General features: G+C 49.0%; 1 protein-coding gene across 1 annotated transcript in view; it reads left to right on the forward strand.

Moving 5' to 3' along the window:
- The window catches only part of LOC139394284 (transmembrane protein 178B), a 167,330-nt gene extending 152,130 nt beyond the window's left edge, over positions 1-15,200 (forward strand). Inside the window, exons 4-5 of the mRNA XM_071142311.1 lie at positions 4,254-4,391; positions 14,801-15,200. Of these exons, the coding sequence (XP_070998412.1) occupies positions 4,254-4,391; positions 14,801-15,051 (389 nt within the window). The 3' untranslated portion in view covers positions 15,052-15,200. The remainder of the gene's footprint in view (positions 1-4,253; positions 4,392-14,800) is intronic.
- Positions 15,201-15,521: the final 321 nt, after the last annotated feature.

The raw sequence follows: 15,521 nt of genomic DNA on the forward strand, positions 1-15,521 counted from the left end.
TATATCCCTCCCTCCCTCCCTCCATCCCTCCCTATTGTATATCCCTCCCTCCCTCCTTCCATCCCTACTGTATATCCCTCCTTCCCATCCCTCCCTATTGTATATCCCTCCCTCCCTCCCTCCCTCCCTACTGTATATCCCTCCTTCCCATCCCTCCCTATTGTATATCCCTCCCTGTCTCCCTCTATAATATAATGTAATTCCAGTAGGAGTTTCTAGACAGTTGGACTACAGTTATTTAAAACACCTTATTAAAATCCACCCAAACCAACTCATTCTAATCCAGTGTGAAATAACACTAGTATGTGAGAACAATATTTTCTGTGTCGTTATAATAAGGTTGGTAGCGACTTGAACACACAATGTGATAATCTGTATGGGCTGGCTGGTTAGCTGGCTAGCTGGTTGGCTGGCTAGCTGGTTGGCTGGTTAGCTGGTTGGCTGGTTAGCTGGCTGGCTGGCTAGCTGGTTAGCTGGCTAGCTGGCTAGCTGGTTAGCTGGTTGGCTAGCTGGTTAGCTGGTTGGCTAGCTGGTTAGCTGGTTGGCTAGCTGGTTAGCTGGTTGGCTAGCTGGTTATCTGCCTAGCTGGTTAGCTGGCTGGCTAGCTGGTTAGCTGGTTAGTTGGTTAGCTGGCTAGCTGGTTAGCTAGCTGGTTAGCTAGCTGGTTAGCTAGCTGGTTAGCTAGCTGGTTAGCTAGCTGGTTAGCTAGCTGGTTAGCTAGCTGGCTAGCTGGCTACACACTATAATACCAAAGTCAATATCAGTGTTTAACAAAGCTAGTTAGCTATAAAAATCACCTAAACAAACTGCACTATCAATTCAGAAGTCTCCAATCTCACCATGTTCAACCTGCAGAACGATGTGCCTCGCAGAGTAAGAATCTGACATTCACAACAGCCGTGCAATGGGGTGGCAGGTAGCCTAGTGGTTAGAGCTTTGGGCCAGTAACCTGAAAGGTTGCTGGATCGAATCCCAGAGATGACAAGGTAAAAAAAAAATCTGTCGCCCTGCTCCTGAACAAGGCAGTTAACCCCACTGTTCCCCAGTAGGAGTTCTTAGACAGCTGTTCGTAACTGACTTGCCTAGTTAAAGAAAGGTTCAATTAAAACATATATAATACAGTAGCTTGTGGTAAAACGGGATCTTCTGTGCTGCCAACACTACACCATCAAACTTTCCCCTAAAACAATACTAAGTTTCTCTTTGTTCGATTGTTCTGTGAATGTAGAACTTTAGGTAGGTTAAAAGAGGATAGGTTAATAGAGGGTAGGATAATAGAAGGTAGTTTAGTAGAGGGTAGGATAATAGAAGGTAGTTTAGTAGAGGGTAGGATAATAGAAGGTAGTTTAGTAGAGGGTAGGATAATAGAGGGTAGTTTAGTAGAGGGTAGGATCATGGAGGGTAGAATAATATAGGGTAGAATCATAGAGGGTAGTTTAATAGAGGGCAGTTTAGTAGAGGGTAGGATAATAGAAGGTAGTTTAGTAGAGGGTAGGATAATAGAGGGTAGTTTAGTAGAGGGTAGGATAATAGAGGGTAGTTTAGTAGAGGGTAGGATCATAGAGGGTAGAATAATAGAGGGTAGAATCATAGAGGGTAGTTTAATAGAGGGCAGTTTAGTAGAGGGTAGGATAATAGAGGGTAGTTTAATAGAGGGTAGGATCATAGAGGGTAGAATCATAGAGGGTAGTTTAATAGAGGGCAGTTTAGTACAGGGTAGGATCATAGAGAGTAGGATAATAGAGGGTAGGATAATAGAGGGTAGGATAATGGAGGGTAGGATAATAGAGGGTAGGATAATGGAGGGTAGGATAATAGAGGGTAGGATAATACCTCTCTGTCTCTCTCCCTCCGTCTCTCTCCCCCCGTCTCTCTCTCTCTATCTCTCTCCCTGCCCCACCTTCTCTCTCTCTCGTTCTCTATTTGTTCTGCTCTGGGGCAGTTAGGGCAGACATGGGACTGTTGATAGGTAGAGTATTTATGGGCCCTGTGGGACTGTGGGACAGATTACCTAGAGGGCGTTGGTGCTTGCCCGTCAAGGTTCTACGGGCCTCTCCCCACATCATTCTTCCTCAGCCCGTAAAAACATGCTCACGGACTCACACACACCAGCAGCGGGAGCTCGTGGACGCTGGGACTCGCACAGCAGCGGACGCTGAAGGTGTTTTCCTGAAATAGTATAGACAAACTAAGGTCATACGGTATAAGGAAGTGAGGTCATACGGTATAAGGAAGTGAGGTCATACGGTATAAGGAAGTGAGGTCATACGGTATAAGGAAGTGAGGTCATACGGTATTAGGAAGTGAGGTCATACGGTATTAGGAAGTGAGTTCATACGGTATAAGGAAGTGAGGTCATACGGTATTAGGAAGTGAGATCATACGGTATTAGGAAGTGAGTTCATACGGTATTAGGAAGTGAGTTCATACGGTATAAGGAAGTGAGGTCATACGGTATTAGGAAGTGAGGTCATACGGTATTAGGAAGTGAGGTCATACGGTATAAGGAAGTGAGGTCATACGGTATTAGGAAGTGAGGCCATACGGTCTTAGGAAGTGAGGCCATACGGTATAAGGAAGTGAGGTCATACGGTCTTAGGAAGTGAGGTCATACGGTATAAGGAAGTGAGGTCATACGGTATTAGGAAGTGAGGTCATACGGTATTAGGAAGTGAGGTCATACGGTATTAGGAAGTGAGGTCATACGGTATAAGGAAGTGAGGTCATACGGTATAAGGAAGTGAGGTCATACGGTATTAGGAAGTGAGTTCATACGGTATAAGGAAGTGAGGTCATACGGTATTAGGAAGTGAGGTCATACGGTATTAGGAAGTGAGGCCATACGGTATTAGGAAGTGAGTTCATACGGTATAAGGAAGTGAGGTCATACGGTATTAGGAAGTGAGGTCATACGGTATTAGGAAGTGAGGTCATACGGTATAAGGAAGTGAGGTCATACGGTATAAGGAAGTGAGGTCATACGGTATTAGGAAGTGAGTTCATACGGTATAAGGAAGTGAGGTCATACGGTATTAGGAAGTGAGGCCATACGGTATTAGGAAGTGAGTTCATACGGTATAAGGAAGTGAGGTCATACGGTATTAGGAAGTGAGGTCATACGGTATTAGGAAGTGAGGTCATACGGTATAAGGAAGTGAGGTCATAATGTCAGGAGATCTGATACGAGCAACATTACAGATTCCTACATTTGTCTTCTGTAGACGCTACAGTTGATCTTCTATCTCTGCTGTGTCGTCAGTAGTCTGTTCACAGAGTCAGAGGTCAGGACTGTTACGTTGGGACACTTCCAATAGCTGAATCACAGGCTTCCTGACAGGGTCAGAGGTTAAGACAGTCCCAGTAGCTGAATGACAGGCGCCCTGACAGGGTCAGAGGTTAAAAACAGTTCCAGTAGCTGAATGACAGGTGTCCTGACAGGGTCAGAGGTCAAGACCGTTCCAGTAGCTATTTCTGTCTGAACGTTGCCTAACCCTTCTGTGTGTGTGTCAGAACATGGACTACAGTGTGTGTGTGTCAGAACGTGGACTACAGAGTGTGTGTGTCAGAACGTGGACTACAGTGTGTGTGTCAGAACGTGGACTACAGTGTGTGTCAGAACGTGGACTACAGTGTGTGTCAGAACGTGGACTACAGTGTGTGTCTGAACGTGGACTACAGTGTGTGTGTGTCAGAACGTGGACTACAGTGTGTGTGTCTGAACGTGGACTACAGTGTGTGTGTCAGAACGTGGACTACAGTGTGTGTCAGAACGTGGACTACAGTGTTTGTGTCAGAACGTGGACTACAGTGTTTGTGTCAGAACGTGGACTACAGTGTTTGTGTCAGAACGTGGACTACAGTGTGTGTGTCAGAACGTGGACTACAGTGTGTGTGTCAGAATGTGGACTACAGTGTGTGTCAGAACGTGGACTACAGTGTTTGTGTCAGAACGTGGACTACAGTGTGTGTGTCAGAACGTGGACTACAGTGTTTGTGTCAGAACGTGGACTACAGTGTTTGTGTCAGAACGTGGACTACAGTGTTTGTGTCAGAACGTGGACTACAGTGTGTGTGTCAGAATGTGGGACTATAGTGTGTTTGTGTCAGAACGTAGACTACAGTGTGTGTGTCAGAACGTGGACTACAGTGTGTGTGTCAGAACGTGGACTACAGTGTGTGTCAGAACATGGACTACAGTGTGTGTGTTGTAACCATGCTAACCCTCCCCTCTTGTATCTCTCCTGTCTCTCCAGACCTGCGGCGGATGACGGCAGGCTTCATGGGCATGGCTGTAGCCATCATTCTGTTTGGCTGGACGATAGGTGTTCTGGGATGCTGCTGGGATAGAGGACTGATGCAGTACGTGGCAGGATTACTGTTCCTCATGGGAGGTAAGAGGACAGCACAGATACTGATCCTCATGGGAGGTAAGAGGACAACATAGATTACTGTTCCTCATGGGAGGTAAGAAGACAACATAGATTACTGTTCCTCATGGGAGGTAAGAGGACAGCACAGATACTGTTCCTCATGGGAGGTAAGAGGACAACATAGATTACTGTTCCTCATGGGAGGTAAGAGGACAACACAGATTACTGTTCCTCATGGGAGGTAAGAGGACAACACAGATACTGTTCCTCATGGGAGGTAAGAGGACAACACAGATTACTGTTCCTCATGGGAGGTAAGAGGACAATACAGATACTGATCCTCATGGGAGGTAAGAGGACAGCACAGATACTGTTCCTCATGGGAGGTAAGAGGACAGCACAGATATTGTTCCTCATGGGAGGTAAGAGGACAACACAGATACTGATCCTCATGGGAGGTAAGAGGACAGCACAGATACTGTTCCTCATGGGAGGTAAGAGGACAACACAGATACTGATCCTCATGGGAGGTAAGAGGACAACACAGATACTGTTCCTCATGGGAGGTAAGAGGACAACACAGATACTGATCCTCATGGGAGGTAAGAGGACAGCACAGATACTGATCCTCATGGGAGGTAAGAGGACAGCACAGATACTGATCCTCATGGGAGGTAAGAGGACAGCACAGATACTGATCCTCATGGGAGGTAAGAGGACAGCACAGATACTGATCCTCATGGGAGGTAAGAGGACAGCACAGATACTGATCCTCATGGGAGGTAAGAGGACAGCACAGATACTGATCCTCATGGGAGGTAAGAGGACAGCACAGATACTGATCCTCATGGGAGGTAAGAGGACAGCACAGATACTGATCCTCATGGGAGGTAAGAGGACAGCACAGATACTGATCCTCATGGGAGGTAAGAGGACAGCACAGATACTGATCCTCATGGGAGGTAAGAGGACAGCACAGATACTGATCCTCATGGGAGGTAAGAGGACAGCACAGATACTGATCCTCATGGGAGGTAAGAGGACAGCACAGATACTGATCCTCATGGGAGGTAAGAGGACAGCACAGATACTGATCCTCATGGGAGGTAAGAGGACAGCACAGATAACTAAATATCTGAGTTGACCCTTGTATTGTATTCTTATTTACACACATACACACCGACTCTACACACACCGACTCTATACACACTGACTCTATACACACCGACTCTACACACACCGACTCTATACACACCGACTCTATACACACCGACTCTACACACACCGACTCTACACACACCGACTCTACACACACCGACTCTATACACACCGACTCCATACACACCGACTCTATACACACCGACTCTACACAAACCGACTCCATACACACCGACTCTATACACACCAACTCCATACACACCGACTCTATACACACCGACTCTACACACACCGACTCTATACACACCGACTCTATACACACCGACTCCATACACACCGACTCTATACACACCGACTCTATACACACCGACTCCATACACACACCGACTCTATACACACCGACTCTATACACACCGACTCTATACACACCGACTCTATACACACCGACTCTATACACACCGACTCCATACACACCGACAGGGCCCTCCCTACACACTACACACATGGGGGGGTTACTGTGAACGGGAATAGCATCAGCTCAGGGGGGGTTACTGTGAACGGGAATAGCACCAGCTCAGGGGGGGTTACTGTGAACGGGAATAGCATCAGCTCAGGTAGGGTTACTGTGAACGGGAATAGCATCAGCCCAGGGGGGGGGTACTGTGAACGGGAATAGCACCAGCTCAGGGGGGGTTACTGTGAACGGGAATAGCATCAGCTCAGGGGGGGTTACTGTGAACGGGAATAGCATCAGCCCAGGGGGGGGGTACTGTGAACGGGAATAGCACCAGCTCAGGGGGGGTTACTGTGAACGGGAATAGCACCAGCTCAGGGGTAGGGTTACTGTGAACGGGAATAGCATCAGCCCAGGGGGGGGGGTACTGTGAACGGGAATAGCACCAGCTCAGGGGGGGTTACTGTGAACGGGAATAGCACCAGCTCAGAGGGGGGGGTTACTGTGAACGGGAATAGCATCAGCCCAGGGGGGGGGGGTACTGTGAACGGGAATAGCACCAGCTCAGGGGGGGATACTGTGAAAGAGCATAGCATCAACAGCCACATAGAGGACTGATTGTGTGGTGTGGTGCTGAGGGAACTCTCATTAGTAGTGCTGGTGACTCTGATTAACAGCCTGCATTCTCCATCCCCCCCCCCCCCCCCCCATTCAGGGTACTGGGGGGAGGCTAGTAACAGTGACTATAGTTCAGGGTACTGGGGGGAGGCTAGTAACAGTGACTATAGTTCAGGGTACTGGGGGGAGACTAGTAACAGTGACTATAGTTCAGGGTACTGGGGGGAGACTAGTAACAGTGACTATAGTTCAGGGTACTGGGGGGAGGCTAGTAACAGTGACTATAGTTCAGGGTACTGGGGGGACACGAGTAACAGTGACTAGAGTTCAGGGTACTGGGGGGAGACTAGTAACAGTGACTATAGTTTAGGGTACTGGGGGGAGACTAGTAACAGTGACTATAGTTCAGGGTACTGGGGGGAGACTAGTAACAGTGACTATAGTTCAGGGTACTGGGGGGAGACTAGTAATAGTGACTATAGTTCAGGGTACTGGGGGGAGACTAGTAACAGTGACTATAGTTTAGGGTACTGGGGGGAGGCTAGTAACAGTGACTATAGTTCAGGGTACTGGGGGGAGGCTAGTAACAGTGACTATAGTTCAGGGTACTGGGGGGAGACTAGTAACAGTGACTATAGTTCAGGGTACTGGGGGGAGACTAGTAATAGTGACTATAGTTCAGGGTACTGGGGGGAGACTAGTAACAGTGACTATAGTTTAGGGTACTGGGGGGAGGCTAGTAACAGTGACTATAGTTCAGGGTACTGGGGGGAGACTAGTAACAGTGACTATAGTTTAGGGTACTGGGGGGAGACTAGTAACAGTGACTATAGTTCAGGGTACTGGGGGGAGACTAGTAACAGTGACTATAGTTCAGGGTACTGGGGGGAGACTAGTAATAGTGACTATAGTTCAGGGTACTGGGGGGAGACTAGTAACAGTGACTATAGTTTAGGGTACTGGGGGGAGGCTAGTAACAGTGACTATAGTTCAGGGTACTGGGGGGAGACTAGTAACAGTGACTATAGTTCAGGGTACTGGGGGGAGACTAGTAACAGTGACTATAGTTCAGGGTAATGGGGGGAGACTAGTAACATTGACTATAGTTCAGGGTACTGGGGGGAGGCTAGTAACAGTGACTATAGTTCAGGGTACTGGGGGGAGGCTAGTGACAGTGACTATAGTTCAGGGTACTGGGGGGAGACTAGTAACAGTGACTATAGTTCAGGGTACTGGGGGGAGACTAGTAACAGTGACTATAGTTTAGGGTACTGGGGGGAGGCTAGTAACAGTGACTATAGTTCAGGGTACTGGGGGGAGACTAGTAACAGTGACTATAGTTCAGGGTACTGGGGGGAGACTAGTAACAGTGACTATAGTTCAGGGTAATGGGGGGAGACTAGTAACATTGACTATAGTTCAGGGTACTGGGGGGAGGCTAGTAACAGTGACTATAGTTCAGGGTACTGGGGGGAGGCTAGTGACAGTGACTATAGTTCAGGGTACTGGGGGGAGACTAGTAACAGTGACTATAGTTCAGGGTACTGGGGGGAGACTAGTAACAGTGACTTGTAGATGTGGATGGGGGGACGGCCCTTCGATGTGGATGGGGGAGGCCCCGTAGATGTGGATGGGGGCGTCCCTGTAGATGTTGATGGGGGCGGCCCTGTAGATGTTTATGGGGGGGCATCCCTGTAGATATGGATGGGGGCGGCCTTGTAGATGTGGATGGGGGCGCCCCTGTAGATGTGGATGGGGGGGCGGCCCTTCGATGATGACTGGGGGTGGTCCTGTCGATGTGGATAGTTGCCTGCTCCCTCTGCTGTCTCCTGTTGTCCACGATCAGCTCCTTCGTTTTGTAAAACGTTGAGGTTATTTTCCTGGCACCACTCCCACCAGGGCCCTCACCTCGTCATTGCTGGTAATCAGCCTATCACTGTTGTGTCTTCACCAAACCTGATAATTGAGTTGGAGACGTGCACGGCCGGTGCAGTCGTGTGAACAGGGAGTACAGGAGGGGACTAAGCACAGATCCCTGAGGGGCTCCCCGTGTTGTGGATCAGCGAGGTGGAGGTGTTGTTGCCTACTCTCACCACCTGGGGGGGCTTCCCGTGTTGTGGATCAGGGTGGCGGGGGTGTTGTTGCCTACTCTCACCACCTTTTTGGGCTTCCCGTGTTGTGGATCAGCGAGGCGGAGGTGTTGTTGCCTACTCTCACCACCTGGGGGGGCGACCCGTCAGGACGTCCAGGACCCAGTTTCACAGGGAGGGGTTCAGACCCAGGGCCCTGAGCTTAGTAATGAGCTTGGAGGGGCACTATGTTGTTGAAGGCTGAGCTGTAGTCGATGAACAGCGTTCTTACGTAGGTATTCCTCTGGTCCAGGTGGTATAGGGTAGGGTGCAGTGCGATGGCGATCGCATCGTCCGTGGATCTATTGGGGGTGGTATGCAAATTGTAGTGGGTTTCGGGTAAGGTAGAGGTGATATGATCCTTGACTAGTCTCTCAAAGTAATTTAGTTCAGTGTTACAGGGTGATAGTAATTTAGTTCAGTGCTACGGGGCGATAGTCATTTAGTTCAGTGCTACGGGGCGATAGTCATTTAGTTCAGTGCTACGGGGCGATAGTCATTTAGTTCAGTGCTACGGGGCGATAGTCATTTAGTTCAGTGCTATGGGGCGATAGTCATTTAGTTCAGAGCTACAGGGCGATAGTCATTTAGCTCAGTGCTACGGGGGGCGATAGTCATTTAGTTCAGTGCTACGGGGCGATAGTCATTTAGTTCAGTGCTACGGAGGGCGATAGTCATTTAGCTCAGTGCTACAGGGCGATAGTCATTTAGTTCAGTGCTACGGGGCGATAGTCATTTAGTTCAGTGCTACGGGGCGATAGTCATTTAGTTCAGTGCTACGGGGGGCGATAGTCATTTAGTTCAGTGCTACGGGGGGCGATAGTCATTTAGTTCAGTGCTACGGGGCGATAGTCATTTAGTTCAGTGCTACGGGGCGATAGTCATTTAGTTCAGTGCTACGGGGCGATGGTCATTTAGCTCAGTGCTACAGGGCGATGGTCATTTAGTTCAGTGCTACGGAGGGTGATAGTCATTTAGCTCAGTGCTACGGAGGGCGGTGGTCATTTAGTTCAGTGCTACGGGGCGATAGTCATTTAGCTCAGTGCTACGGGGCGATAGTCATTTAGCTCAGTGCTACGGGGCGATAGTCATTTAGTTCAGTGCTATGGAGGGCGATAGTCATTTAGTTCAGTGCTATGGAGGGCGATAGTCATTTAGTTCAGTGCTACGGGGCGATAGTCATTTAGTTCAGTGCTACGGAGGGCGATAGTCATTTAGTTCAGTGCTACGGGGCGATAGTCATTTAGTTCAGTGCTACAGGGCGATAGTCATTTAGTTCAGTGCTACGGGGCGATAGTCATTTAGCTCAGTGCTACAGGGCGATAGTCATTTAGTTCAGTGCTACAGGGCGATAGTCATTTAGCTCAGTGCTACAGGGCGATAGTCATTTAGTTCAGTGCTACAGGGCGATAGTCATTTAGTTCAGTGCTACGGAGGGCGATAGTCATTTAGTTCAGTGCTACGGGGCGATAGTCATTTAGTTCAGTGCTACGGGGCGATAGTCATTTAGTTCAGTGCTACGGGGCGATAGTCATTTAGTTCAGTGCTACAGGGCGATAGTCATTTAGTTCAGTGCTACGGAGGGCGATAGTCATTTAGTTCAGTGCTACGGGGCGATAGTCATTTAGTTCAGTGCTACGGGGCGATAGTCATTTAGTTCAGTGCTACGGAGGGCGATAGTCATTTAGTTCAGTGCTACGGAGGGCGATAGTCATTTAGTTCAGTGCTACGGGGTGATAGTAATTTAGTTCAGTGTTACAGGGTGATAGTCATTTAGTTCAGTGCTACGGGGCGATAGTCATTTAGTTCAGTGCTACGGGGCGATAGTCATTTAGTTCAGTGCTACGGAGGGCGATAGTCATTTAGTTCAGTGCTACGGAGGGCGATAGTCATTTAGTTCAGTGCTACGGGGCGATAGTCATTTAGCTCAGTGCTACGGAGGGCGATAGTCATTTAGCTCAGTGCTACGGAGGGCGATAGTCATTTAGTTCAGTGCTACGGAGGGCGATAGTCATTTAGTTCAGTGCTACGGGGCGATAGTCATTTAGTTCAGTGCTACGGGGCGATAGTCATTTAGTTCAGTGCTATGGAGGGCGATAGTCATTTAGTTCAGTGCTACGGGGCGATAGTCATTTAGCTCAGTGCTACGGAGGACGATAGTCATTTAGTTCAGTGCTACGGGGCGATAGTCATTTAGTTCAGTGCTACGGGGCGATAGTCATTTAGTTCAGTGCTACGGGGCGATAGTCATTTAGCTCAGTGCTACGGAGGGCGATAGTCATTTAGTTCAGTGCTATGGAGGGCGATAGTCATTTAGCTCAGTGCTACGGAGGGCGATAGTCATTTAGTTCAGTGCTACGGGGCGATAGTCATTTAGTTCAGTGCTACGGAGGGCGATAGTCATTTAGTTCAGTGCTACGGGGCGATGGTCATTTAGCTCAGTGCTACAGGGCGATGGTCATTTAGTTCAGTGCTACGGAGGGTGATAGTCATTTAGCTCAGTGCTACGGAGGGCGGTGGTCATTTAGTTCAGTGCTACGGGGCGATAGTCATTTAGCTCAGTGCTACGGGGCGATAGTCATTTAGCTCAGTGCTACGGGGCGATAGTCATTTAGTTCAGTGCTATGGAGGGCGATAGTCATTTAGTTCAGTGCTATGGAGGGCGATAGTCATTTAGTTCAGTGCTACGGGGCGATAGTCATTTAGTTCAGTGCTACGGAGGGCGATAGTCATTTAGTTCAGTGCTACGGGGCGATAGTCATTTAGTTCAGTGCTACAGGGCGATAGTCATTTAGTTCAGTGCTACGGGGCGATAGTCATTTAGCTCAGTGCTACAGGGCGATAGTCATTTAGTTCAGTGCTACAGGGCGATAGTCATTTAGCTCAGTGCTACAGGGCGATGGTCATTTAGTTCAGTGCTACAGGGCGATAGTCATTTAGTTCAGTGCTACGGAGGGCGATAGTCATTTAGTTCAGTGCTACGGGGCGATAGTCATTTAGTTCAGTGCTACGGGGCGATAGTCATTTAGTTCAGTGCTACGGGGCGATAGTCATTTAGTTCAGTGCTACAGGGCGATAGTCATTTAGTTCAGTGCTACGGAGGGCGATAGTCATTTAGTTCAGTGCTACGGGGCGATAGTCATTTAGTTCAGTGCTACGGGGCGATAGTCATTTAGTTCAGTGCTACGGAGGGCGATAGTCATTTAGTTCAGTGCTACGGAGGGCGATAGTCATTTAGTTCAGTGCTACGGGGTGATAGTAATTTAGTTCAGTGTTACAGGGTGATAGTCATTTAGTTCAGTGCTACGGGGCGATAGTCATTTAGTTCAGTGCTACGGGGCGATAGTCATTTAGTTCAGTGCTACGGAGGGCGATAGTCATTTAGTTCAGTGCTACGGAGGGCGATAGTCATTTAGTTCAGTGCTACGGGGCGATAGTCATTTAGCTCAGTGCTACGGAGGGCGATAGTCATTTAGCTCAGTGCTACGGAGGGCGATAGTCATTTAGTTCAGTGCTACGGAGGGCGATAGTCATTTAGTTCAGTGCTACGGGGCGATAGTCATTTAGTTCAGTGCTACGGGGCGATAGTCATTTAGTTCAGTGCTATGGAGGGCGATAGTCATTTAGTTCAGTGCTACGGGGCGATAGTCATTTAGCTCAGTGCTACGGAGGACGATAGTCATTTAGTTCAGTGCTACGGGGCGATAGTCATTTAGTTCAGTGCTACGGGGCGATAGTCATTTAGTTCAGTGCTACGGGGCGATAGTCATTTAGCTCAGTGCTACGGAGGGCGATAGTCATTTAGTTCAGTGCTATGGAGGGCGATAGTCATTTAGCTCAGTGCTACGGAGGGCGATAGTCATTTAGTTCAGTGCTACGGCGCGATAGTCATTTAGTTCAGTGCTACGGAGGGCGATAGTCATTTAGTTCAGTGCTACGGAGCGATAGTCATTTAGTTCAGTGCTACGGGGCGATAGTCATTTAGTTCAGTGCTACGGAGGGCGATAGTCATTTAGTTCAGTGCTACGGAGGGCGATAGTCATTTAGTTCAGTGCTACGGAGGGCGATAGTCATTTAGTTCAGTGCTACGGAGGGCGATAGTCATTTAGTTCAGTGTTACAGGGCGATAGTCATTTAGTTCAGTGCTACGGAGGGCGATAGTCATTTAGTTCAGTGCTACGGAGGGCGATAGTCATTTAGTTCAGTGCTACGGAGCGATAGTAATTTAGTTCAGTTACCTTCAATTTCTTTGGAATAGGAGCAATGGTGGACATGTTGGAGCAAGTGGGGACAGCAGACTGGGATAGGCAGAGATTCAATATGTCCGTAAACACTCCAGCCAGCTGGTCTGCACATACCCATTCGGGTCCTGGTCAGAAGTAGTGTCCTATACAGGGGTGTTGGGTGCCATTGGGTCCTGGTCAGAAGTAGTGTCCTATACAGGGTTGTTGGGTGCCATTGGTTCCTGGTCAGAAGTAGTGTCCTATACGGGGTTGTTGGGTGCCATTGGGTCCTGGTCAGAAGTAGTGTCCTATACAGGGTTGTTGGGTGCCATTGGGTCCTGGTCAGAAGTAGTGTCCTATAAAGGGTTGTTGGGTGCCATTGGGTCCTGGTCAGAAGTAGTGTCCTATACAGGGTTGTTGGGTGCCATTGGGTCCTGGTCAGAAGTAGTGTCCTATACAGGGTTGTTGGGAGCCATTGGGTCCTGGTCAGAAGTAGTGTCCTATAAAGGGTTGTTGGGTGCCATTGGGTCCTGGTCAGAAGTAGTGTCCTATACAGGGTTGTTGGGTGCCATTGGGTCCTGGTCAGAAGTAGTGTCCTATAAAGGGTTGTTGGGTGCCATTGGGTCCTGGTCAGAAGTAGTGTCCTATACAGGGGTGTTGGGTGCCATTGGGTCCTGGTCAGAAGTAGTGTCCCATACAGGGTTGTTGGGAGCCATTGGGTCCTGGTCAGAAGTAGTGTCCTATACAGGGGTGTTGGGTGCCATTGGGGACACAGATAAACAGCCCAGCCGTTTCACACACCCAGCTCACAGAGTCAGGATGGAATTACACCCTCAATCTACACACACAAAAGAGAGGAACCGTTGAAAGAGTCCAAAGTAATGTATTTTAATGCTGTACAGTGGACAGTTTTCTGTTTGTGCAAAATGTTCACAGTCTGAATGTGTTGGAAATTGGTTCTCCAAAATAATGATGATAGGAATGTTGTATTATATTACTGATAAACGGTTTCACACTCAAACACCAAGTGAACATTGTTCTTATTGCATCAGTGTAACTGCCTCTCTCCCTCTTCCCACCTCCTCTCTCTCTCTCTCCCTCCATCCCTCTTCCCACCTCCTCCCTCTCTCTCTCTCTCTCTCCCACTTCTCTCTCTCCCTCTTCCCACCTCTCTCTCCCTATTCCCACCTCCTCTCTCTCTCTCTCCCTCTTCCCACCTCCTCTCTCTCTCTTTCTCCCTCTCCCCACCTCTTCTCTCTCTCCCTCTCCCCACCTCTTCTCTCTCTCTCCCTCTCCCCACCTCTTCTCTCTCTCTCCCTCTCCCCACCTCTTCTCTCTCTCTCCCTCTCCCCACCTCTTCTCTCTCTCTCCCTCTCCCCACCTCTTCTCTCTCTCTCCCTCTCCCCACCTCTTCTCTCTCTCCCTCTCCCCACATCTTCTCTCTCTCTCCCTCTCCCCACCTCTCTCTCTCTCCCTCTCCCCACCTCTTCTCTCTCTCCCTCTCCCCACCTCTTCTCTCTCTCCCTCTCCCCACCTCTTCTCTCTCTCCCTCTCCCCACCTCTTCTCTCTCTCCCTACCTCTTCTCTCTCTCCCTCTCCCCACCTCTTCTCTCTCTCCCTCTCCCCACCTCTTCTCTCTCCCCCTCTCCCCACCTCTTCTCTCTCTCTCTCTCTACCTCTTCTCTCTATCTATTTATCCCCACCTTCTCCCTCGCTCCTTTCCCCAACCTCCCCTCTCTCCACCCCTCCCCTCTCCTTTTTCTTCCCCCACTCTCTCCCTCGACACCTCCCCTCTTACCCTCTCCCCACCTCCCCCTCTCTCCCTCTCTCTCTCTCTCTCCTCCCCAGGCACCTTCTGTATAATCTCTCTCTGTACCTGCGTGGCGGGGATCAACTTCGAGCTGTCCCGTTATCCTCGCTATCTGTACGGCCTGCCGGACGACATCGGCCACGGCTACGGCTGGTCTATGTTCTGCGCCTGGGGAGGTCTGGGGCTCACCCTCATCGCTGGTTTCTTCTGTACCCTGGCTCCCTCCGTCCAGCCCATCCCTCGATCCACCTGCCCCAAGTCGAGGCAGGAGAACGGGACGGTCTGCTAGAGGGACTGGGATGGAGGATAGAGGGACTGGAGGTCCAGTTCCTAGATAGATAGCTGACTACACCTTAAACCACACAGGACAGCCGTAACAAAAGAGAATTTAACAAACAAAAATGTAACAATGAGTTGACAAATCCATGCATTCATTTAATTAATCATTTTCCTGGCCACTTAAAGACAATGTTTTGTTTTTTCTTTGTTTAAAGTGTGTGTGTGTGTGTGTGTGTGTGTGTGTGTGTGTATAAACATGATCTGGTTCTTGAAAAACAATTGATTTTTTTTTTTAAACACACGAACTGACAGAAAAATCTAATCATCGATCTGAAGTTGTGCTGGGGGGGGGTTGTAGTCGGGGATGTTGTGATGCTTGAAATGGATGTACCATGAAACGGCCTTCTCTACTGGGGGGAACGAGAGGAACCTTTCAGTAATGAACGATGACAGGCGATGACAGACAACAAGGGATGGGAC

This window comes from Oncorhynchus clarkii, unplaced genomic scaffold, assembly GCF_045791955.1.
Source record: "Oncorhynchus clarkii lewisi isolate Uvic-CL-2024 unplaced genomic scaffold, UVic_Ocla_1.0 unplaced_contig_10307_pilon_pilon, whole genome shotgun sequence".
Taxonomy (NCBI): Eukaryota; Metazoa; Chordata; class Actinopteri; order Salmoniformes; family Salmonidae; genus Oncorhynchus; species Oncorhynchus clarkii.